At 39.0% G+C, this 24,978-nt stretch overlaps 3 protein-coding genes and 1 pseudogene across 6 annotated transcripts; 3 read left to right on the top strand and 1 right to left on the bottom strand.

The window, feature by feature from the left end:
• Positions 1 to 2,316: 2,316 nt before the first annotated feature.
• Positions 2,317 to 4,654, top strand: LOC114854732 (cytochrome P450 2J4-like; annotated as a pseudogene).
• Positions 4,655 to 4,793: 139 nt separating this feature from the next.
• ubxn6 (UBX domain protein 6) lies at positions 4,794 to 9,938 on the top strand. Its single transcript, XM_029149377.3, has 11 exons — positions 4,794 to 5,020; positions 5,452 to 5,609; positions 5,894 to 5,958; positions 6,054 to 6,176; positions 6,289 to 6,386; positions 6,469 to 6,544; positions 6,628 to 6,712; positions 6,786 to 7,005; positions 7,218 to 7,348; positions 7,456 to 7,604; positions 8,024 to 9,938. Exons 1-11 carry the CDS (start codon positions 4,938 to 4,940, stop codon positions 8,147 to 8,149), a joined length of 1,314 nt encoding a protein of 437 aa, XP_029005210.1. The 5' UTR covers positions 4,794 to 4,937; the 3' UTR covers positions 8,150 to 9,938.
• A 318-nt stretch (positions 9,939 to 10,256) lies between these two features.
• Positions 10,257 to 18,577, bottom strand: chaf1a (chromatin assembly factor 1, subunit A (p150)). Of its 3 annotated transcripts, XM_029149352.3 has the most exons (16): positions 18,272 to 18,576; positions 17,097 to 17,141; positions 16,319 to 16,923; positions 16,063 to 16,125; positions 15,716 to 15,963; positions 15,482 to 15,563; positions 15,312 to 15,380; positions 14,894 to 15,111; positions 14,597 to 14,765; positions 14,201 to 14,281; positions 13,395 to 13,493; positions 13,058 to 13,307; positions 12,477 to 12,636; positions 11,978 to 12,299; positions 11,771 to 11,851; positions 10,257 to 11,047 (listed from the first exon to the last, which is right to left on the bottom strand). In XM_029149352.3, the coding sequence occupies exons 1-16, from the start codon at positions 18,333 to 18,335 to the stop codon at positions 11,039 to 11,041; spliced, it is 2,565 nt and encodes an 854-aa protein (XP_029005185.1). In that variant the 5' UTR covers positions 18,336 to 18,576; the 3' UTR covers positions 10,257 to 11,038. The 3 variants fall into 3 exon arrangements, with proteins under 3 accessions (XP_029005185.1, XP_029005183.1, XP_029005184.1); XM_029149350.3 differs by lacking the exon at positions 10,257 to 11,047 and having other exon boundaries at positions 11,696 to 11,851; positions 18,272 to 18,577; XM_029149351.3 differs by lacking the exon at positions 10,257 to 11,047 and having other exon boundaries at positions 11,696 to 11,851; positions 15,716 to 15,960; positions 18,272 to 18,577.
• A 749-nt stretch (positions 18,578 to 19,326) lies between these two features.
• Positions 19,327 to 24,497, top strand: scamp4 (secretory carrier membrane protein 4). 2 transcript variants are annotated; one of them, XM_029149378.2, is made up of 7 exons: positions 19,327 to 19,435; positions 20,065 to 20,091; positions 21,190 to 21,318; positions 21,400 to 21,556; positions 22,110 to 22,211; positions 22,720 to 22,837; positions 22,945 to 24,497. In XM_029149378.2, the coding sequence occupies exons 2-7, from the start codon at positions 20,085 to 20,087 to the stop codon at positions 23,131 to 23,133; spliced, it is 702 nt and encodes a 233-aa protein (XP_029005211.1). In that variant the 5' UTR covers positions 19,327 to 19,435; positions 20,065 to 20,084; the 3' UTR covers positions 23,134 to 24,497. The 2 variants fall into 2 exon arrangements, with proteins under 2 accessions (XP_029005211.1, XP_040926475.1); XM_041070541.2 differs by lacking the exon at positions 19,327 to 19,435 and adding an exon at positions 19,447 to 19,541.
• The last annotated feature ends 481 nt before the right edge of the window (positions 24,498 to 24,978 follow it).

Raw genomic sequence — 24,978 nt, 5'->3', positions numbered from 1 at the left:
TACAAGACAAGACAGGTGAACGAACTAATCAAACTAATTACAGGAAATCCCAAGACAGACCATGGACACAAAACCAAAAGAGGAGGCCAGGCTGCCCTCTGGTGGCACGGGAGTCCTGCCAAGTTGTTTTCTTTAGAATATTTCATATAAATTATTTTATTGCTGAGTCGTCATACAATGTAATTCGCTTCTTCAGTCTGGATTCAACATTGAAACCCTAAAGTTCCATGGACCTGATTGAGGAAGGAACAGAAACATCTGCCACCACTTTACACTGGGAGCTCATATTGCTGATGAACTACTCAGAGATCCAGCATCAGTGGCCATCTTTGAGGGTGTGATGGGCTTCACTCCTTTCCCTCAAGGGCTTCAGGAGGTTTATTGAGGTTCTACTGATTTAATAACTTAGCGCTATTACGCCAAAGGACTCTGACATGTTATCGTTTAATGTTTTTATTAGGTTCAGCTTGGATAAAAACATACAACAGGACTTCGTACTTTTCAGCGCTGTACTCTTTGCACTCCACGTAAATGTGGATACAAATGTATGAATGTTTTTAAACTTAAACATATAAAGCATTGGAATAATAATTGTAATATCAGTGTAATAAGGTTTTTAAAATGTGTTTGCTTTTCTACTATTCACTCCTGTAGTTGTGTAACTAAATTAAACATTTCCACAAGCATTCAGAAATATAATCAAATGGCTTCTATTCTCACTGCACTTTGAAATGCTTGATTGACTTGGCTTTTATTAAAGTCCCTGGAGATTATTGAAAATCCAATATGGTGAGTGCTTCACTCTCCAGGTGTAGGTCTGGTCATCCATTGCACCACGTCTCCACTCCTTGTGACGGTAAAGAAAGAACATGGATTTTGTTGGTGACAAGCTGTGAAACAGGAAGCAATCGCTCCAGATATTAACTCATGTAACTATGGCTTGAGAATGGGAGCTGGAGCCCTGGGCTGAGGCTCAGCTCATTGATGCCTCTTCTCGGGTTTCTCCCCATATTGGGGCCGGAAATGCGCATATTCAGGGATTTTACTTGTTGAAATGTTAAGTAATTTTGAAAAATGTAGAGGAAATACATTTAGAACACAAATCAGTGGACAGATATTGATTTATATTTTATTTTATTATTTATTTATTTTATGGTATTTTGTCAGGCGACATGAGGCCTCGCCTCCCCTGCCTTCCCTGACCGCAGTGTCAGTGTCAATGTGTACAGTGTTCCCATTGAGTGCTAACCAGTTAAGATGCCAGTTTGCTCCAGTGTGCTGTGATAGCTATGCTGGTTAAATGTGCCCTCAGGTTTGACTGAGTCACAGCACTGTCTCCAACAAAGCACACATCACACCTCTCACCTTTTCAGGAACCATGTGTTCACTCTCGTTGCATGAAACAGCGACAAGGTTAGAACCAGAACATGTTAGATTTGTACTCTTTAGACCAAAGAATTTCACATTGCCTCCATTACCTCTCTACTCACCTGAGGGTTTATTGCCGTAATTTGATATTAGATATATAGATTTGATAGTTTTAGTAACACACGTGGGGCTGTCGACTCTACTGTATGCCCACCCTTTTTTTATAAAGGCAGATAATTATAATAGTCTGACCTGTGTCATAATGATAGTTACTAATTGACTCTTGACAAAGCTAGGATGTGCAGCTGATAAGCTGTATAGTCAATGGAAGGCTGGTTCTGCTACAGACATGATCTACTGTATGTTATTGGATTAATTTGATGAGAATGTAGGTCTTTGTTGTCACTGTTCAACAGGGTTCAACAATGCGCAGAGGAAAGGTGAAACTCAAAGGTTCCACTACAAGAGAAATATCATAGAGTAGATAAGGCTCCACACACAACTGATTAGATGCCTTCTGTACCAACTGCACTTTGTTTTATTGGCTTTCATATGTTGACATTATGACTAGACAGATTCTGATTACGGACACAGAATGACATTGACATTTTATTGTCATTATAGATTTTCTGAATAGCAACAATTTGAAGAATTTTATTATTTAGAAATGTTAAAATTTTTGGTTTAATTACACTTGCTACAGCACGTCTATTTATAAAAGGGGGTGCAGTCATTGTTTTTGCTACTAAGTGCAACTGACACAAACACATTTGCACAGATTCATTTTATGCAGAAATGTTGTTGTGCACACAATTTAAATAAATCTAATACTATTATAATTCTTTTGTCTGTGTAGCCACTAAATACATGGGCATCCAAATGGTTAACTAGCATTAACTGGCATTAACTGGCATTATAAAAGCACACGTGCTCAAAGTCAACAGAAGGAGTCTCTCCAGAGTTGCGTACTGTACATTCCTTCTCCAGCTGCTCTTTGTTTGCCTCTTTAAACATGTGGCTTTCTGATCTATTGCTGAGTTTAGACCTAAAGGTGATTTTGCTCTTTATGTTGCTCTTCCTCTTGATTGCCGATTACCTCAAATACAGGAATCCTCCAAATTATCCTCCAGGACCACTCTCTCTGCCGTTTGTGGGAAGTTTCTTGAGTGTGGACAATAAACAGCCACAGGGTTACTTTACCAAGGTAATGGCCAGAGGCCAATTAGATATTAGACATTATATATTATAGATATTACTAATTGCAAATATTAATTATTATTTTAAATGCTGTGTCATTATTATAGTTTTAAGGGAATATTGTATTACTTTGGTAAAGTTACAAAGGTTCTTTTACAGTGGATTTTATGGAACAACTGTAAAACTAATAATGTAAATTCACATTGAACCTGACGATAGTTAAAGCTCATTTTTTGTGGAAATTCGTGGCACTTGATGACATCTGGTGGTGGTGAAATGCATGTTTAAGGTCTTGACTATACTGTAAGTACACGTGATGCAGTAAAGTGGCTTCATGTTTTGTCCACAGCTGGCTGAGACCTATGGGAACGTGTTTAGTATCCGACTCGGCAAGGACAAGATGGTGTTTGTGTGTGGATACAAGATGGTGAAGGAGGCCTTAGTGACACAAGCTGACAACTTTGTGGATCGACCACTAGATGCTCTTTTTCAAAGGTTTTATGGTGGAAGCTCAGGTGTGTGGATACCTCTACTGCTCTGCTTCATGCTTTCCTGAAGCTGTCTTGCTTTGTCTATTGTGTCTATCTGTAGCCAGCTGGGATAGGCTCCAGCACCCCCGTGACCCTGCACTAGGGAGTAAGCGGTTAAGAAAATGGATGGATGGATGGATGTTCAACATCATCCTAGACTTTTTCAAACGGGAGGTAGAGAGACACAAGAAGGACCTGGACCCGGGACTACATCGATGCTTTCCTCACTGAAATGCAGACTGTATGTGACCACTGCAGACACAGATCTGTACCATCCCTGCTCTTCACCTGTTCTTCATTCATCACACATCTTTCTCTGTACAGCACAAAGAGCCTGGTGTGGGCTTCACTGAGTCCAACCTGGCTCTGTGCTGTCTGGATCTGTTCCTGGCTGGAACAGAGACGACCGCCACCACGTTGCAGTGGGCTTTGATTTACCTCACCAACAACCCAGATATCCAGAGTAGGTGATGTCTGATTGTTTGAAGCGAGAGAAGCAAAATAGTACAGTACGTGTACCAGTGTAGTTAACAGGACTTACCTTCCAGAAAACGTGCAGGCAGAGATCGACAGAGTGATTGGACAGAACCGTCTACCCACCATGGCTGACAGACCCAACCTGCCCTACACTGACGCTGTCATCCATGAGGTCCAGAGGATGGGAAACATCGTTCCTCTGAATGGACTCAGAGTAGCTGCCAAGGGCACAACGCTGGATGGTTACTTCATACCCAAGGTGCATTCAATCAAACGGTCCTTTATTAAATTACTGCTATGCTTGGTTTTAATGAATAGATTTTCTTTTTCAGGGATCTATGTTGTTGCCGATGTTGACCTCAGTGTTGTTTGATAAAACCGAATGGGAAACTCCTGAAACGTTCAACCCAGGGCACTTTCTAAATGCTGAGGGAAAGTTTGTTAAAAGAGAAGCTCTGCTGCCATTTTCTGCAGGTAAACAACTTTCATTTTAATCCTAGAACCAGGCTGATCCAACCTGTGCTCACCTTTGTATATACACCCTTCAGGGAAACGTGCGTGTCTTGGAGAAGGCCTGGCCAGGATGGAGCTGTTCCTGTTTTTCGTTGGTTTGCTACAGAAGTTTTCATTCTCTGCTCCTGACGGAGTAGAACTGAGCACAGAGGCATTAACTGGAGTGACACGTGTACCAAAGAGATTTAAAGTTCATGCCAAGGTTCGCTGATTTTGGCATAATAAACTAATTTAATTTTAACAATGTGTAAAAAAGACACATCAGTGAAAACAGAGAAAAACCAGAGTTAAACAACTGAGGTTGGAAATCTGCTCTAGGAAACATTCACTCATTCTTTCTTTGCCTTTACATTTAATCTGGTTTTACATGAAAAATGGAGTATAAATGATGTAGTTTAACAATGATGTAGTTTAACAAACATCCACTAATTAACCTTTATATCTTCTGTTGTTATTATTATTTGTGTATAATGAGCTGTCAACCCTAAACACATTTGGTAAAGAATAATAAATTTTATTGATATTTGTCCTCGCTTTGCAGTGACTCAAACCTGCTACTTATTCTACTACTAAGCCACTGTTGATGTATGATGCATGAATGCATCTGTAATCATGTAGGTTTGGTCTCTAACTGCTTAAGAATTCATTAATTTATTAATACTTATTAAACGGCTCCCTCCGGACATTGTTCTGTTTTGTCGGCCACACGGGGGCGACACGACGCCAAAGAGCCGGAAGCAGTTTAGTGCCCGTTTTGTTTTGGTCCTCCTGTTAGCAGAGGCTAGCTAGCTAGCTAGCGTTCACATCAGTTCGGGGTTCCACGGTCATATTTTTCCTGCCCAGCTGGAGGAGATGAAGAAGTTTTTGGAAGGATTTAAGACGGACATTAAGTTTAAATCGGCGGGACCTGGAAAGAAATTGACAGAAGACACCAGGCAAGTAGAAGGGATGTTTTAGAATTGTTACTAGGCTAAGTAATAATAGCTACATAGCTAGTTGGTAATGTGGCTAGCAAGTGCGAAAGTGGGCTGGCGTTAGCTAGCATTTGGTTGTGGTTACTGTTTTGTCGTAGTTTCTCTCTTGTAAAGCGAACTAATAGTTAGAATAATAAGCCTTAGTAACAAGAAGCATTTAACGTTGATAACTGCTACCGTACAGATTATGTAATGCCGCTCAACTGGAGTCCTTGTGACGTAAACATAACATTAGCTGACAGTTAATCTCTGAAGAAGCTCGTTTGGATATCGGTTAAGTGACTTATCCTGGTGACGCTAACTAAACCTAAACGTTGGCTACAGACGTGTTGGTCCCTTTAAGGAGAGGGAGAGTCACACGTATCCTCGCTCTTGTGCTCTGATGACACTAGGACCAAAGCTGAGGGGGTGCAGAGCAGCTCCAACGTCAAGCATAATCGCCATGCTCCCAGTGAAGGGGCCCAGAGGGCTGGAGCCGCAGCTCTGGCCAGGATTGAACAGCATCAGCGACCTAAGGTCCACACCTCTCAGGATGTTATCAGGAACCAGGGTGAGCAACGCAGCAATAACACTGTCATATGCACTGTGACAGAAATAAGTCACGCTTACGTTTTTGCATATTGTATATAACATTACTCGTTCTTTCTTCTTTGCTTATGTAATGACGCGCTTTTACTCGCAACCCACTTTTGCAGTAGTACTCATGTGTAATGATCACATGGCGTTTAAAATAATTCATTAATAGCTAAAGTCTTCAGTTTGTGGATGGCTACTTTAGGTCTGTTTATCTACTAAACAAACATAATTATAAGATTTTCTTCGTCCTTTTTCTAGTTAAGAAGGAGCTGGAGGCAGAGGCAGCTGCACTAGCTGAAAAAGAAAAGTCAGCAACAGCAGAGGTCTGTAACAAATGAAATAGGTGCTAAGTTGCTGTAGTAATTGTTATCTCGTATGAGCACATTCACTATACAGAGAAATTACTTTTTTTTCCCAGGGGTCCAAAGTAAAAGATTCGGGCACTCTGTCCGTGTCTGGTGTGTATTTCACCTGTCCACTAACTGGAGCCACTTTAACTAAGAGTGAGAGGGAAGTTCACATTAAAGAGGCAATTTTAATGGTACGTCTGGAGAAATCACTTGCCTTTGTTTCAGCTCTAACTATAATGTATCTGGATTAAATGCAGCCCTGGCTGATACTGTTGATCAAACTGCTCTGTTTTTATCTGTCAGAGGTTTGAGGAGGACCCAGTTGAAGCTTCTGTTATGATGATGCACACGTTTAACAAAGACAGAGAGAAAGTAAAGGCTGCTGTGGAAATTATAAGCAAGTAAGAAACTTTACAATGATTGTTGATACAACTTTACTTTTTAAAAACTTTACTTTATGTTTCTTGATTGTTTTGTCAACAGATATGTGGAAAATATATGTAAGAATCCAACTGAGGAGAAATACAGGAAGATCAAACTCAGCAACAAGGTGTTCCAGGTGTGTATGTTACTACTCCTAATAATCTTTAGTATGCCTGTAAGAAGCCCTATAAGAACTGTATTTTCACATGTTTTAATCAGGAGAAAGTACGTTCTGTGGAGGGAAGCAGAGAGTTTCTACAGGCCTTGGGCTTCATAAGTGTTATGCTTAATGTAGAGGGTCAAGGTAAGTGGATCCCGATGACAATGACATATCCAGATATCACATTCAACTTTAACTTTACATTTGTACATACCAGAGGAGGAAGAAGAGTTCCTAGTGTTACCAGAGCAGAGTACCGATGCCCTGGAGCTGATGAAGGAGAGGAGGGATCGACTTCACAGAGGAGAACCAGTGAGAGCTCAGCTGGACAGACAACATCAGGCTTTCAGACCTTCTCCTAATGCACAGCGCTTTGAGCTGCCACCAGAGTTCTACAATCTGACTGCAGAGGAGCTCAAGAAGGAGCAGCAGCAGAGGTACAGACAACTGGTTTGTATTTCATCAGTCTGGCTTGTAGAACTGCATTTATTGCTTGATACATTAATAAACAAATTAATTTGCATTACATTTATAATAAATGCCTAAAACAGTACATTCAGGTGGTCTGTTAGTGATCCTCTGATTGTTTCTTCAGTATTATAATCTGCCCTTGATGACCAGGCCAGCTTATGTTGTTTTGGTCTCTCAGGAGTGATTTGGTGGAAAAGAACGCAATGCTGCGTACAAAGGCCATGAGGGAGAAAGATGAGCAGAGGGAGAGAAGGAAATACAACTACACCCTGCTCAGGATCAGGCTGCCTGATGGAAACCTGCTTCAAGGTAGGACCTCTGATTTGAGTTCAGTGGGAGAAAAACAAATATCTTTCTGTTACAGTTCCCACGGTTAGAAACATGTACAAAAGTTGTTATTGTATTTCTGACCTTAGGGACCTTTTATGCGTGGGACCGGCTACCTGTGCTGTTCGAGTTCGTAAGGGAGTCTCTGGTGGACAGCTGGCAACCCTTTGAGCTCATTGGTCCTGGAGGACAAAAGCTGCGAGAGTCTGAGGATGTTGCTCTTGCAGAGTGTAGCTTGGTGAGTTGTACCAAGTAACCTTATTAACAAATGGTTTACAAACACATATTGCCTAATCCTGTCATAAGCTTGTGTTATTTACAAACACATCTATGAGTCACACTGGTGCACTGGTTGATGTATGTCGGTGCTGTCATGTTTATTTTGAGTTACTCCCACATAAACTACCTCAAGGTCATTTACACAATGTAAAATACAATGTTTTTTTTATTCACAAATGTATTTACTCAGTTAAATTTAGTTTTGTCCTGCTGTGATTATACATATATCAAAGCAAACTAGCTAGTATTCTCTATTTTATATTACTATTCTATTTATTACACTTAATATTAGACACAGGTAACTTTCTGTTAGACTGTCTAATTTGTCAGAACTATCAACCAAACATATAATTTAATATTAATTTATTTTTTTCTCAGGTGCCAGCAGCTTTGATCACCTTTGCCTGGGATGCAGCTGTACAAGCAGACATTGCAGCTGCAGGTGGAAAGAGTCCCACCCTTCTCAAACCAGAGCTGCTGGAAAGTATTCAGAGCCTGAGCTGAGTAGACACACCCTGAACTCTCCCTGCTACCTCCCTCCCTTTCACCACAGCGGTGAAACTAATGATGAGATATTCTTACAAATGCTAACATGCGTTCGTAGCAGTGATAGAACAGGGCCAACGTATCTTTCCCTGCATGCTCTGCTGAGCGCACCCTTCTCTCTTGGCTGTAAGGATAATTTCACCCTACAGTGTTGTTATACGAAGCGCCACAAGCAGATTTAAGGAGGAACAAGGGACAGGTGTTGTTGTCCTGAATGTGTGTGCTGTCTCTAAACAGACTGAGTCCTTGTACCTTGCAGTCAGCCAGTCAGGTTACTTTGTGTGGCATGTTAAGAGACCTGGTTATAACTGTGTTACCTCTTTCTCCTGTCATTTTTAAGTGAGTAGCTTTCATTTCATTTGCTTCCATTGGTGGGTTAGCAAAATGAACACACAAAACCGCACAGTCATGTAGAAGAAATTAAATATAAGTGAAGAGATACCACCAATATAGTGAATTGGTGGTATCTCAGCACTGTCAATAGCTTGTTATGTACAAAGAGCTGCAGTGTGTGATTGCACTGGCTTCAATCAAGACTTGAAATGCTTACGATTTTCCAAGTGGTGTTCAAGATTTGTCTGTACTGATGATCGGCTGTACTCGTTTTAAACGATAGGAGTCAACACACAAGCTTCTGTTGGTTGTTTGTCTTCTGCTCTGCAGTGGCCCCGTCTTCTTTGGTGTTGGCTTTTGTGGTTACTTTAAAAATTAAAAGTGCAAATGGAGATTTGTCCAAGTCAGGAATTGTAAAACAGACATTGTTCTTAATAATTTGATGTAAAATGTGAAGCAAAAAATGTATTTTCTTTAAAACATTAGAAAACACTATCGAACATCCATATTGCTTTATCCACACTACTCCAGTAACAAAGGCTCACTGCAGCAGCTTCTTATGGCACACAGGCATCATTATGTTAAAGTTGACAGCACAGATGTCTGATGTCCTGATGCTTTATGTCCGTTATGTTGGAATTAAACATATTTACATGAGATAAAAGGCTTTTGGTCTAAACGATTTTATGAAAATAACATTTATAGCCTCAATTGTCCAACCAATTCAATGAGAAATCAAAGTAGCTAATATAAGTGAAGTATTAGATTTACTCCCAACGTTCTATTTTTGTTTTTGCTGAGCGAGAAGATAGACGAGGTAAATCTGTACAAGCAACTATAGTTCCTCTTCTTGTGGTTGGTCGAGATGACAACCTACCTCTTATCACTTGGCTTTCTTCCCAAGTGAGCTGAAGATAAATACTTTTTGATATAATTGTATAATTTTCTTACATCCCCTTCAACATGCACAACGGTTGAACTGTCCATTTCATGCAGACTACTGTGCACAGTGCAAGACAGAGTTGATATTAGGGCCTAGTCAGACCTGTACATGACTGCACTTCCCTGCTGTATCCAACTCCTCTACATTTATGCAGCAAAAGCCTATTTTATTTAATCTGCATTGTATTTTGTGAATCGATGTGACCTGTCCAGATGTTCTGATGCTTATCCTGTCGGTAATAAAAACTGCTTGCACTGCATTGAGTTTAACTTCAGCCTATCTAAATGAAACATAGCTAAATTATTGCCAGTGGTATATGAGTAGTAAAAGATGCAGTGTTAGACAAATTTAATATCTTTAACACTAAACTGGAGAATCTGTGAAAATGTGATTTCTTAAATGTAAACAGTAGTGTTTAAGTAGTAAATGCTTTTTTGTTGTTGTTACTTCACTTAAAAACACTTTGTTGGACCAGAGCAGTAATAGTGTTTTTCTATGGCATTCATGTCTATTTGCAGTATCCTGTGTTCTATGGTCAGTGATTAAAAATAGGTTAAAAACACTTGATGCTGTGCTACATGATACCGCAGCTAATGTAAACAGCACAATCTGGTTATATTTTGAACCCAAATTCAGCAATGTAGACCTGGGTCATATTCAGATCAATTATTACCCAAATATTTAGCATTCAGACATTTGTTTACCTAATATTTTTTAACCACCGTAATGACAGTCTGATGACAACTCATTCATAGCACCCAGGTGAAGTATTGACAAATGAACAAAGTATAAAAGTGCAGTACTTTTATTCATGTTTAATGAATTTATCCTGTTCAAGTATTCTTGAAAAACAAAATACAGAATACATATTTATAAAAGATTGCAACATAGGTCTAGTAACTACTCCAGCGAGTTATCAGAATTAGAAACTGCAGAAAAAAATAACGCACCCATTGAAATCGACGGAAAGTTTTTTTCCCCCCAATTCTAAGTTATTGTAAACTATATACACATTAGACCATAGCATGACTTCAACATTTCCAAAACCGTAAATAATGCTGTCATTAATGTCTTTGTGGTGCTTCTCATAAAAATTGGGTGTTTCCATCCTGCTTATCTTCTCTGCTGTAGCTAAAGCAGTGCCAGAGTTCACTTTCCACTTTAAAAAGACCATTGATGCCTGACAAAATGAAATGCCAGCGTCAGGCAAACAGTGAATACCTGGCCGCAGTGACCAAGTCAGATACTCAACTTTATACAGAGCTATATTTAACAGGCAAAATGGCTCCTGGCTCCTTTAAAAAGTGATGAGTGGAAACTCCTAATACTTAGCAGACACCATCTGCTGTGAGCTGCTGGTACCAGAGTGTTGTGCTTCATCTTGCTTTAAGATGCGATTCTGCCTTTGACAGAGAGTTCAGGGCCATGAAGGAGAAATTCAAAAGGAAACAAGTAGCTTGGTGTGGGGGCGGTGGTCTCCTCGTTCTCGGGCAGTGGAGAAAGTAGAAGCAGCACAGGCCATGAGGAGCTTACTTCCATCACGACATCTCCCTCAGTGGAGGCATCTGACTTTACTGGGTCTGAAGAATCATAAATAATAGCATTGTTTGCAGGTGTTTGAAAAAAAAAAGGTAGGTAAAAAATCATTTCTCTATATTACAGAACACCAGTGGTTAAAAATTGCAAAGATGTTATGTAATGGCCTCCTGACAACACATGCTTCCCTGGGCTGTACCTAAGTATATGACCTCAGTATGAAATTTATGTGGTTGCTTTTTTTTTTTTTTTACTTGTGACCTTCACAGTGAGCCACTTATCTAACGTCTGAAGTTCCAAGCTGTTCTAAACCTTATTGGATACTCAAACATAGATTTGTGACATAAGCCCAGCTCCTCTGCAACCTACCATTATTTTTACATTATAGGCCTTAAAGCAAGCAGATCAAAATTATTTAGATCAAGTTTGTTTACACAACATTCAGTCTCTTTAATATGTTGTAGGACCACAGTTTACTACTGACTGGTGAAGTAACATTGATAATATGGAGTTTGAAACTGCCAAACACTTCTTAGTCAACTATTATAACAAAGTTATAGTATAACAATGGCATTTTTTGTAGGACATTTCACTGATTGTCCATGGTTGAAATCAGAGCTCCTGAGAACAACTCATTCTTTCACAAATTGACGCAGTCCGCATGTTGTTAAACATGTGACCATAACCTAGATCTAATGATTTGGATGAAATTGCAAAATATTAAACGCCCACAATCTTAGGCAGAAAAAGCTTAAGGTGTAACTCACCACTCTAGAAATGATAACACAGTCATCCTCATCGTCATCCTCAGTGTCAGCTTGGAAACCATCAGCCTCCATTGCTTCTGGCTTTTAGACACAGAAGTAAGACCAGTTATGGTGTTGACTACAGTAAAATAGTTTTCATTAAAATTTTTTGGATGAATCTATTACAGTCTTATCAGGATGAAAAACTGTTTCAGCACATTTTTCTACCTGCTCAAGATCAGCACATCTCTTCATGAATTTGGTGATTGACATGCTGCCTGTACTCTTCCTTTTGTTAGAAGATGAAGGTGCAGTGGAGGACATCTGAGGAGTAGAGGGAGAATTTCCCTGAGAGCCTGTGGCAGCCTGGGGTTCATCACGAGAGTCTTCTCGAGCTCCAGTGGTGAGGTAGGTCCACTGACATGGCACTGGGAGAGCGTCCTGGCCAAAACGGGTCAGTACTTCTGAATGCACATACCAGCAGCAGCGTCTGTAGGTGGTGCGCTTCTCATAAACAGCATTGTTCTTGATGAGGCGCTTCAGATGTATTCTAATGGTAGAAGAATTGAAAAGAAGAACAACTTTAATTGATACAAGTAAAAAGGTCTTTTTAGAATGTACCAAATAGTGGCCTGTTAACATGTTACTTGTTAGACGTATTTCTTCATAGACATATTTCTGAGTATGTAACAACAAATTAAACGATTTGAATTAATAAATGTTTTACCTGGTGGGGATGTTTTCTGCTGGATTCTGAGGGCTGGACGGTTCAGAAGGTGATGACAAAGAGGTCGATGTCTGCCGACGACACAACTCTTGAAACTCTGAAATGATAACTTTGCTGCTGTTGAGATTGCCGTGCAGCAGTGGTAGCAGCTGACCGAGTACTGTAAAAAAAAAACAAATATGTATTTATAGTAATGTAACACTTAACAAAACACCTTTTTTAAAAAGAATATTTATTAGCACAACTTCATTTTAAGTACAAGCACATAGCTGTTTAATCACGTTTGTCTTCACTTTATTATTAAAATGTATTTACTTTGAGTATTTTGGGCAACAATCATGTTGTGCCACCACTGCTTCAGTGCGTCAATACAAAAAACATTTTCAAGCCATTTCAATTTTGAACCATCTACTTGGCTGTTCAAAATAAAAGATTGCTTCTGGTTGTGTAATGTCTTCTCCCACTGACAAACCAAATTTTGAGCAACCCAATGACCTTCTAGGTTGCACCTTTATATATTCTGTCATCAGCAATGGCATTTACCCTAAATTAAACTTTTTATCCCAGTGAGTCTTACTTACACTGCTCTTCTCTCTGAAACTTCTGTGCAGCCTCATCTGAGCTGGGGCTGATGTCTGCCTTGGGTAAGGGCTCAACCAGACACACCACATAAGGTTGGAAGAGGTCTAAACTACGCCCGTCTCCCTCCCAGATGCAGCCGTGCACCACTGGCTCCAGCACCTTCATCTTCTTCTTAGTGGACATCAGTTCATCCCACTCCCTTGCTTTCAGCTTCTGACGCAGTTTCTGCTTCTCCAGGTCGCCCCCATCCTAAAGGGACACAGGTAGATACAAGAAAATAATGATTAAGGTCTGACACGGTTGTTTAACAAAAACAATTTACAGATCCCTTCATACCTCTTCTTCAAGCGCTCCTTCATCCTCTGAAAGGTAGCCATGAGGTACAAAAAAGCCATCATCATCGTCATCGTCTTCACCACCTTCTTCCTCATCTTCCTATAAATGAAAAGTTTGAGGTTTTTTCAATAGGTAAAGTTACCCAGCTCCCTGATCCACACAGTTTTTACCAGCAGGCTGTCAAGCTCCTTAACCCAGCATAATATCATGTTAACTGTTATCAGGACAATATGCTAGTTATGTCCCATGCAATATTAACAGGTACAGTCACATACACAGCATATTTGTAGCTATTGTATTTACTGGTTGTTTTTATTGCATTATACTTTTGAGTGAGGTGGCCGATTCTTTCTTGTCTATAAGCATTTCATTGACTGAGCATTAACCTGCACATGACGAATAAACCAATCTGAATGTGAAAATATGAATCTAATACTACAAACAATAAGTGTCCCCCTGGTTGCTTTTCCCAAATGTTTGAGCAGACCTACTTTTATTGTGTTAATTCAAAACTATCAAATAACTCTAAAACATGAGTCACTTTTTTATTCAAATATTAAAGTTATCTTACTTCTATTTGCTCAATTTCAGAGATTGAAACATTAACTTAATGCATTATTTTTTACTCCAAGTAATGAACATGCACCATAAACAATAACCCTAAGACTTTAACCTCTTTCTCTGGAGACCACAGACCCATTTCTGCTCTGATGCACTGGAGGCCTAACAGCAGAACGCTGAAAGCAAGAGTATGAAAGATGCAAAACATATTTATTCTCCAGGTATTGGGAAATGTAGAAACTTACCCCTTCACTGTGTGACAGGGATTCTCCTGGTTCCTCTTCCTCCCATTCTTCATCACTATCCACCTCATAGTCTAACAAATCCTGTGGTGACAGAAAGTAGCTTAACAATTTGTGCAAACTCTGTGCATTATTATACATCTATTCTAAATTTACACAATGTGCAAAAACTTTTCTGTGCAACATTTGTGCAAACAGGTACAAGCTTTATATTTAAACACTGTGCAAAAACCCTTCTAGTGACTACATACTCAGTTTGCCGATGTACTGTACTGCGTTGTACTGTGCCAACACGAACTGTCTTTTACCAGTCCTTTATTCTGTCGCTGTATTCTTAAAACAGTATGTAGTGCTTAGGACTGCTGAGATCTTTCCTGTTAAGAAACAGCAGTATTTTACCTTATCTAGTCTAAAAGGGCAGCGAGATGAGATGTGTGAGCTCTTCTTGTTCCAGGTGCCCCAATACGCTGGACGGTAGTTCTCGTGAAACTGCAGCAGCTTCATGGGTCCGTAACGCTCACGGTCTGGAACACCTTCTTGTTTAGGCCCCTCAATGGTTATACACTCCCTGACGAAATATTACATGCAGTGTGTAAACATTAAGTCAAAGAAATTGTGATGTGTAAATGTCATGCTAACAAAACAATAAAGTAGAAGAGCAATGCTAATCAGGCTAATCACTATTCTATGTTTTACCTGACTGAGTCTGTTGATCTAGGTTTGGTTGGTCCTGACCGACGAGGCTTTTGTCCAATCCATTCTTTTAGTCCGTTCAGGTTATAAACAGGATTTACCAAACACTGGTCCAGATCCTCAAGAACAGAGTCTTCACAATGAACCCGACACAGTGGTGCCAAAGACATGTTTTCTTTTATCTCAAATGGAGCAAATTTTCCACATGCAGCTGCAAGAGTCTGAAACAAACGTACAATAAATACCTGCTGTTCAATAATTTGCTATCTTATATAAAAACAATATATGGGCAGGAAACCTCACATCCTCCAACTTAATGTTAACAATTACCAGCATTTAGGTAACAACACATTTTATGAAGCATAAACACTTCAACACTTGAACATTAAGCCAATCACTAACAAAGTGGGAGCCCACCAACCTTTGGAAACTGTTGTGCCTTCGGTTTCTGTAGAAACCGTGTAATTTCAGCTTTCTCAGCTTTTAGACGCTGCAAACAGGAACAATTTAGTAAACAATTCGGATAAGTCAAAATGAATGGTAAAATATTAAAGCATCACTTTATAGTATTAACTTTCTGAAGAAACTTACATCTTTCTCTTCTTTCAACCGTTTATCTTCTTCCTTCATTCGCTTTTCTTCTTCTTTCTTCCGTTTCTCTTCAAGCTTGGCCCTGAAACAAAAGTTAAGATAGTCATTAAAAAAAAAATCAACAAATAAGCTAAATATATACACATATACACTACACACTTATATCCAACACTGACTTATGACAAACATTTCGAGACGACATACCTAAGTATTAAATTATGTGGGACTACTCACTCTATCTTTGATTTCCGAAGCTCCTCTTTTGCTTTTAATCGATCTGCTTTTTCTTTCTCCTCCTTTTCTTTTTTCTCGCGTTTCTCTCGCTCATCTTTTTCCTTTTTCTCACGTTTTTCCCTTTCTCGTTCCTCTTTTAATTTGCGAGCCGCCTCTTTTTTTTCTTCTTTTGCAGCTTTAGCCTCTTTCTTCTGGCGTTCCTTCTCCTGTCGCTGGCGTAGCCTCTCCTCTTGTTCTTCTAAATTCTGCTATTTTAAGTCAATGTATGAGGCAACAATTAATTTATTTTTGAAGCGTTGTTTAATACAGCCATTCAATATGAACTAGTTTATTATCAGCAGTCTTACCTTCAGTGCACGTCTTTTGCTCTTTATCTCCTCTGCTGGGATCTTGGGGGTGGTCTTTGGTTCCTAATAAAAAACAATTGACAATAACAATCGTCATCTAATGCCTAAACTAAATACTAGATATTTTTCTAAAGTTTAGTGTATTAGTATTTATTTATTCCAATGGATGCATTATTTACCATTACCATTGACACATTATAAAACAAATTCAGGCCTAGGGGATTAGGCAAAAAGCAAACATTTGAGATGTACGTACTGTGGGTGTAGGGTCTTCAGTTTTAGATTCCTCTGGTGAACCTTCAGAAATGGAGCTAACTGATGAAATGGACAGCATGGACTTATTTCCCAAACTGGAAATATTTCCTGACTGATTTTGCTCCTCCAACTCACTCTCAGAATCCTCTGTTATGTCAAGTTGAGAGATAGATGGCTGAATTTTATCCTCATCCTGCACCTTTTCTGTATCACTGACTACTACGCAGTCTGTATCTGTTTTTGCACAGTCGATGTTGCTGGATTTCTCTGAAGAGACAGTTTTGTCTTTGCCCAGATGCCTGACTTTTGTTGGAGGGCAAGAAGAAACTGGAGCAGGTGCAACAGGGCATTTTGAAGGAGACAATGTATTGTCCTCAGTCAGATCTACCACCACGTTCTTATTTAAGGCTACAGGGCACCGACGACTTAGGAAACCATCAAGGGGCCCACGACCATTGATCAAGGGTGGTCCACTGCGTAAAGGCAATGGAGAGGCCTCGTTCTCATTCTGCCTGCCTGACAGTTCAGGGCAGGCATGTGTACAAAGACGTTTAGGTGGCTGGTTCTCTTTCGGGTCAGATTTCAGGCGTTTGAAGGGAAGACGGGCTGCGGGCAGAATTTAAATATTGTAAATAAACTAAAGAGTGGAAGAACAACAAGAAATGACAGAACAGAAGAAATCATATAAAAATATGAATAACCCTCGATGAGAAATTACATATCCATTATATTTGACAATCTTAGTTTTACAACTTTTCAATAGAAATACGTAGTTTTACCTTGTACGAGTTTCTTGGCATTGTTACGTGACTTGCAGTCCATGCCTGAAAGAAGGAAAACGCACAAGTACATCAAAAACTAATATGACAACCACTCACAAAATAAAAAATTAAAACATACACAAGGTTCACTCTTAACTTAGCTCATTCCTGACAGTTTTAGTAGCTTGCAAAAACATATCAGTTTATTACTGTAATCATGTGTTGTTCCTAACTTAAACCTCAATTCTCCTACACTTATACAGCATAGAGCCACTGTGGTGTTTGTTTGTTTGTTTGTAAGTATTGTATTAAATCTTGCACTTGTTCAAAACAACGGTGAAGTGGTTTATAATCAATGTAATGTTTGTCTTTGGTTTGCTCTCCCGCCAACCAGTGTTTCAATCGGCGCAGTAGGCCCGGCTTGAGTCCCAGTTCACGCACCTAAGGGCTGTCAGGCAAGAATGCCTGTGCGAACAAAAGCACAGTCCGAAATGTCTGCATAACTACGAAAAACGTTTGTAACACTAGAGCCAGAAGAGACGTAAAAGTGAAGAGGGGCGAAACCAATCGGACAGTCCTGGAGGCTGATCCGTAGACACAACTTTGACATTTAGGGTTAGCTAAGCATCTCACTGACACTTGTGTGACTAGCTGGTCTGCTAACAGCTAATAAAACTAGCAACTGGCTACGCACTACAAGGGAAGCTACGAGTTAGCGAAGCAGCAGCAACAGAATGAGAAGTATAACTACACCTGAAATATGCCACAAGATTAAATATGTTAACTGTTACCACGGATTTAAATGGCCAATATACTCAATTTGTGCCCAGTCTTGATTTAATATTAACGTTATTGTCTGTTGCCTGACGCTTCGCTAAAGTTGGGCAGCATAACATTAGCAATGCCGGGTAGCAACTTAGCCATGCACAGCTATCTTTGCAAGGCTATTAAAACAGTTTACATTAGCAATGTAACGGAGTACAGTTGGTTTACATTAACCTTAGTTGTTATAGAGACTGAGTTATAAGTGTCAACACGTTTAGAAAGCGGTTAGTGCCATTTTATTTTCTTAGCGATATATTCTTGGTCCGAATTGATAAGCACCCATCCACATTATGATAGTAAACAGTTATAATGTTATATGCAGTTGATGAAACTATGTGCGAATTTGCCAGACAAAGCAACAGTATTACCTCTTGTGCGAGGAGTCGATGCTGTCAAACGTCCGTCCACTGATGGGTTTTCAGCCGCCAACATACCAACTACCGAGCCAGGGCTTCTCTTGTTTTCGATAAATTACCGCAAAGCAACGTCAAAACAGCAATATAGGTTACATAAATGTCTGAGAACGCTACTAATAACGGACCACGTTTTGTATCGTGGCTAAAAAGACATTTATTCGTACTATATTTGACACTAAAAATAATATTCTCGTTCCGCATTTCCTACATACTGCCCTGGTTTACCTCGCGCTCCTCAGTCGGAATTGGCGGGAGTGTGTCACTTACATCAATAAACTTCGCCCATTGGTCAGCGTTCACCAGTGAGGGTGTTGCATTTGCACAGCGCTGTTGCGTGATGGTCGGTGTTTCGGATGTAAAAGACAATTAAAATATATTGTTTGTAGTAGCTCTAAAGCTAAAATGTGTGTGGCACTTTATCTCTTTTGCAATAAAGAGTTCATCTGTGAGCTGCCATTTATTGTGTTTCAATACACATAACAACCACCTCACCCGGGACATTCTGTGTCATAAAGCAAACTGTGTCAGGCGCCAGTCATAAGACACGCCTACTGCCCGATGTGTCGGGCTCTGTGATTGGTACTGGAGTATGACTTTCAGAAGTCAGGGGTGCCATGTTGTGGTACAGTGAAATGAAAGAAAGCACTGGAAGTAGAGGCCAGAGTTTTCTAGATGCATATCCCCTTAACAACACCTAGCATTGTGACATTAGACACTACAACTGCACTATATGCTTAAGTAAATGTAATATATGTTTTGCTTTTACACATTTGAAAGACCAATCTTTCGGGTGTATTGACTATATTGATGTGCCATATGTTTAGGGAAATTAGAAAAAAATCCAATTTAATTAACCAAGAATTTCACCATAAAGATGTGGGCGGAATTCTTCTCAAAACTGGTGTCATATTGGAGTCAGGCGTTGTCCAGTTACGCCTCACATGAATCTTGGGATTTGTATTTCCCCGCGCCGCCAGCGTGTTGAAAAATCAACTATTTAAAACTACAAGGGATAGTTCGTCGCGCAGGCGCAGTACGCGTGATAGGAGAAACGTAATCTAAAGCGTGGATTCCAGCAATTGTCAACGGAAACGAAGGAAGATTAACCTTATTCTGGTAATTCTGACACCACTATATTGTGTGTAACGCTTAGCATAAGACTTGGAAGCTTTTCTTGCATCTTATGAGTTGCTGACGAGTTAGTCAAATGAAACACCGTTAGGTAAAGAGACAATAAGCTCATCTTTCCTTGAAACTCTTGTTAGCCGCTATATCCTGGAGCGTTACTTTACGCCACACATAAAGTTACCATAACGTACCAAAAAGCCCAGATGTTAAAGAACGACAACGCTATAATTGCAGTTTCTATCTAAAATGTATTTGACTATCTTAAGGTGCAATCTCGACCATAGAAAGTCATATGAAATCGAGCAAGTTTGTTAGGAAAACGTTGAGACTTCAGCGCCAAATATACATATATTTAGTTGGCGTGTAAGTTGTGATCAGCCTGGGCGGTGGTCTTTAGTCTTTTACTAAATTACATTTTGGTAATGTATTTATTTATTTAGCTTATAGATAGATAGATAGATAGATAGATAGATAGATAGATAGATAGATAGATAGATAGATAGATATTAAGAAAACCGTTGGAATTTCAACATGTGCTTTAACAAGCTTTTCGTTACAACCTCAACTTGTATCTGATTAGAGTTATTACTTATTTACATTTATGTATTGTCTTTCAGGAAACAAGTGGGATTTGAAAATGGCAGGTTTGTCCTTTTTTATCTGTACAATCATTCACACTTTGGGGCCCCATAGAAGTTTCTTTAGTTCGATTTGGCTTTGGCTCGGTTATCCCATTTATCCCCATTATAATAACTTAAGCTTAAGTAGTTGCATTTCAAATTGAGGAAGTAGAAAAAGACTTGTTGAAATTGAAGAAAAGCTGAAAATTGAGGAAATGTGTAAATTTTTGCTGAACATGATAAAACATAGCTCATTGTAAAATAGCTAAACAGAGTTCCAGAGCTGAAAGAATAGTTGAAACAGCTGAGAGTAGCTGCAGAGGAAGTAGTTAAATTTTAAATTGAGACAAGTTGGAGCATTGGAGAAAGGCTTATGTGTAAAGTAACTGTTCTTGTGTTTGTAGTGTGTCTGTTAAAGTTAGAATTTAAGTAATGTTATACCTTTGGTAAAATGTATTTAGCATTTTGTTCATGTGCATGTGTATTGTGTTCTTGTTTTTTGTGTGCTGCACCCAGAGGGAGGACGCAGTGAAATATTAGATGTGTGAAAAACAAATGGGATTTTCACTTAAAGTATGCAGAAGTAGTTAAAGCTGAAAGAAGACAAAGCTGAAAAGAATTTGAAAAGTTGTTTCCATTCATTTCAATAGAAAAAAATAGTGAAAAAAGCTTAATACCTTGAAATATATGAATGAGAACGATATTAGACTGCGGCACCTTAAAAAGCTGCATGTTTTAGTTAGTTAGTTAGATAGTTGAATGGTTTCTATAGCTGAAAGCTTGCAGGACTAGTTTGATGCATTGGCTGGAAGCATTCACTGTATAAATTGGTGTATATATATATATATATATATATATATATATAAATATTTTAATGTAAATCACTCAGCTCAGAAGAGTTTTTCTAACAGGGTGTCTACATACTTGAAGACAGACCGATTTATTATCTAACATTAACACAGTAGAAATATGTCTCTTTCTACACTAAACCTTTTTGCATCACCACCTCCTCACATCCTCTGCAGTGCATGCAGTGATTCAGGCATGAAGAATCATTTAGAAGAGAAATAAAACCAATAGTATAATAGAGTATAATAGCGTTGTGTCCTTTTTGTTTTATAGAGCGGGTGAATAACTTTCCTCCACTGCCTCAGTTCATGAGAATTAAGCCATGTTTTTACCAGGACATTGACGAAGAAATCCCTGTACCCCACCAGCTGCTGGTGAACAGAGTCTTCCTGCTTTGGAAGAGTAAGTGTTCTTAACAAACATTTTCTGCTTGATTTTTTTTGGATGCCACCCATCTCTCATTCTTTTCTCTTTGTGTTGCAGTGTATTGTGGCACACTCTTCCTAAATATGATCGCGTGTGTTGCTTGGTGGGCTGGGGGTGGCGGTGCCATAAACTTCGGTTACTCTCTCCTTTGGCTTCTCCTGTTCAGCCCCTGTAGTTATGCCTGTTGGTTTAGACCCCTCTACAAAGGTTTCAGGTTGGTTATCGTCTGGTATATCTAATCAACCATCAACAACTAAACCTGGAAGCAAAGTCAACACATTCAGCTTCACTTTGAGGAGTTAAAGACATTTTTACAGGAATGACTTTTTATAGTCATACCTTTGTTTTGAAGATAAATAATGGCGCAAAAAGCCACTTTCCCTCTTTACGTCAGCACCAATCAAATAGACACTGTATAATCCAGTTGAAGGTGGTTCTGAATGTTATCGTTGTATTTAGTAGTTGATTATTTAAATTTTCGTTAACGAATGTCCACAGCACATAAACATAACACTGTAATGTCACTGTACTTTACACTGTAATGTATATTTTAATATCCCAGCTGTTAATCAGTTATATTTAAGGAGAGATAATCACGCACTTACTGTCACACTCGCATCTATTGGCAGTTTAAGTGTTTCATTGTGGTTGTGTTACCAGGTTGATCTATACATTATTTGTTCTATAAGAAATAGGAAGAAAGAACATTGCAGCAAATATAGAGCTGCTGTAAGCCTATTTGTTTTCTGCTGTATCATCCTTTACAGGGCTGACAGTTCGTTCAACTTCATGGCCTTCTTCTTCACCTTCTTCCTTCAGTGTGTCTTGGCTCTCTTCCAAACTATAGGCATCCCCGGCTGGGGAACATGGTGAGTTTAAGACTGTCCATTTGTTGCTTTTTTTTTTTTTCTAATAGAGTTGGTTACATCAACTTAGAACATGTGCTTTCCATCAGCATTTGTACAAAAATAATATGATAGATTTAAAGAAAACACAGATCAAATGTTAACTTAAAATTTAATCCATTGGTATGCAAGGAGATAATGTGGCGTTTATTGTTTATTGAATGCTTGGCCCACATCTTTATTGCTGTGTCTACACTGATAGTGATTCAACAGCAGTGGTTAATCAAAAGCCACTTAAAAATGTAGTTAGTAATGTGATATTTAACACAAACTGCATTTCAAAAATATATGCAATAACTAAATCTAGGAATTCAACATTTGCTTGTTGGAACAGCACTGCACACCAACTGAAATACTGATAATTTTGCACGTTTTCTCACTGCTTAATGGCATAGCATACACATCTCACTCTGTTAGTTACACTAACCTGTACTACTTTATCTCACTCTCACCCTCACCCAATGCATCAAAGCGGCTGGATGGCGACAGTGGTGTTTTTCAGCACCAATGTGGGCTCTGCTGTAGTGATGTTAATCACAACTCTGTGCTTCACACTGGTGACTGTTTTAATGGCAATAGTTATCCTTAAGGTCAGTGATCAAAATCAAGATGTATTTAAATATAATATTTGCACCTCATGCTTATCAAACTGTGCTAGTTATGTGAAATGCTATTGCACATGATACCTTTCACACAGGTGCACAAATTTTACCGTGGTGGTGGTGGGAGTATGCAGCGTGCTCAGGAGGAGTGGACCACCGGGATGTGGAAGAGTGCACCAGTGAGGGAAGCAGGTTTCAACGCAGCAGCACATGCAGCCCAAGGCCCGAGCTTACCTCAATACCCCACCACAGTGCCGAACTACCCTACCGACAATCAGTGGTAAAGCCTGAGAGCCACCTCTAGATGGAGACAGACTACTGGTCACGTCTGTGGTACACAGAATAGTTTTTTTAAAGCATCATGTCATGTCCCACAACTCAGAAAGTGCATGAAGAAATTTTCGAATGAGAAGACAGGATTGCTATCAACGTTTTAGCAAAAGGTTTTGTCAGCACAGTACATTACAATCATGTATTTGTTCCAGATTGTCTTTAAGATATACAATTCCATTTCAATTAGTTAAATGCAATTTATGAAATGGAATGAGATTTATTTACAGTTATGATTTAAAAAAAAAAATTGCAATGCAACATGCAATAAGAAAATTGTTCCAGGCTGTGTGTAAAAGATGTGTGCCTTATGGAGGGATTGTTTTTGTTGGTTGGCAGAGATGCATGCTAGAAGCCATAGTACTGTATGCTACTGAACAGGGTTTCTCCTTTTTTCTTTAAAATAAGGAAAATTCTGGAAGCTGCATGTTTTTTTTTATCTGGTGAAATTCTTTTCTGTTTGCTTTATGTAAACTGTTTCAACTTCAGGTTGCTTTTGATACCTTGTGCTTCATATCTTTAGGTTTGACTGCTTTGGCTGCCTTACTTTTGCGTGCAGAACTGAATATGAGAAAGTTGCTTGACTTTTTGCCTTGAATACTTTTTTTTCTTTTTAAATGGGCGTATGCTTCTCTGAAGTCAAGTTATTGGTATGTAATCCTCCTTGGTGATTTGTCATTGAACACTGCTGTGCCAAAACACTTGTTTCTCCCAATTTCATTACTACTAAGTCACACCCACAGTACTCTGCCTCAGTATTTCTGAGTTTTCGAGTCTATTCACTACACTGTTTGGTTTATTGGTTGTCGTTCTAATGTGAAAGCATCAGCTGCTGTCTCTCTTCCAGTCACTTTCCTTCTTCCCCAGATAGACTGAAGTTAGAGGCTGTGGTCGACTTGCTTGCAGCTTATTTTTTGTAAGATGCCTTTTTATTACAAATGCAGTGACTTTGTGACCAAATTGACACATACCACCCAACTCGCTGACCCAGATGGATTTTTATTCTGGTGATGTCCCATTGTCTCTAAATATCGTATGGTGTTGGACATAAACCCACTTTCTCATTCCAGCAATCCTCTGGCAAAGAAGCTGATTAAAACCAATGAATGTGAGTTTTAACAAGAAATAAAAGAATTGACTTTTGTTGTGTCTGTCAACTTAAAGACCAATGTACAATCACCGGAAAGAAAAGGTGCCTGTTATTTTACTTCTTGTAAGTGTGTTTATTGTTTAAATGTTTCTGGTTCATTTTATAGTTGACATTATACAAAGCATATGTATGAATCACCATTTCAATAAATGTTTTGGTTACACCATGTCTGACATTGAACGTATTCAACCTTTTACATATATTAACATCTATAATTTACTGGGTTGTGTTTGTATTTTTATATCAGTTTCAGGATAATCAGTTGTTAGACAACTTCAGGAGTAGCAATAAGTTAGTTCTCCTGATTTCCTTGTTCAACAATTCTAGGTTGTTTTAGAAATCTAGAATTTTTTCTAGATTTATTTAGGAGTCTTATCACATCTTACCCTCAGTGTTGAAATCTTCAGCCAGCAAAGACATGCAGCTGTTGTATTGATTTATTCTGAAGTGTTGGAAGAACAGTGTGGGATATAAAACTGTGAGCACCATAGAATGACTCATAACAGCCTGACGATATAAAAGCCTTATTAAATCTTGGAATGAAGAAAAAGACTGATGATGAGAGGGCAGTTACAAAATCTAAGAATGATTTCAGACCTAATTCAGTACAAACCCTGTGGCTGTTTTCAACAGAGTGAGTGAACATGGT

This window comes from Betta splendens, chromosome 4, assembly GCF_900634795.4.
Source record: "Betta splendens chromosome 4, fBetSpl5.4, whole genome shotgun sequence".
In the NCBI taxonomy this organism is placed as follows: domain Eukaryota; kingdom Metazoa; phylum Chordata; class Actinopteri; order Anabantiformes; family Osphronemidae; genus Betta; species Betta splendens.
Note: the sequence above shows the minus strand (reverse complement) of the source record. Positions and strands in the feature narration are given on the sequence as shown.

Coding starts and splice junctions, on each gene's coding strand:
- scamp4 (XM_029149378.2), top strand. Junction 22,212..22,719: donor ATCCCCGGCTGGGGAACATG/GTGAGTTTAAGA, acceptor AATGCATCAAAG/CGGCTGGATGGCGACAGTGG. Junction 22,838..22,944: donor TGGCAATAGTTATCCTTAAG/GTCAGTGATCAA, acceptor CCTTTCACACAG/GTGCACAAATTTTACCGTGG.
- chaf1a (XM_029149350.3), bottom strand. CDS start 18,335: ATGTTGGCGGCTGAAAACCCATCAGTGGACGGACGTTTGACAGCATCG. Junction 16,924..17,096: donor TGCCAAGAAACTCGTACAAG/GTAAAACTACGT, acceptor TTCTGCCCGCAG/CCCGTCTTCCCTTCAAACGC. Junction 15,112..15,311: donor AGGCACAACAGTTTCCAAAG/GTTGGTGGGCTC, acceptor CGTTTGTTTCAG/ACTCTTGCAGCTGCATGTGG.
- ubxn6 (XM_029149377.3), top strand. CDS start 4,938: ATGAAGAAGTTTTTGGAAGGATTTAAGACGGACATTAAGTTTAAATCG. Junction 6,177..6,288: donor TTAAAGAGGCAATTTTAATG/GTACGTCTGGAG, acceptor TTTATCTGTCAG/AGGTTTGAGGAGGACCCAGT. Junction 6,713..6,785: donor GCTTAATGTAGAGGGTCAAG/GTAAGTGGATCC, acceptor TGTACATACCAG/AGGAGGAAGAAGAGTTCCTA.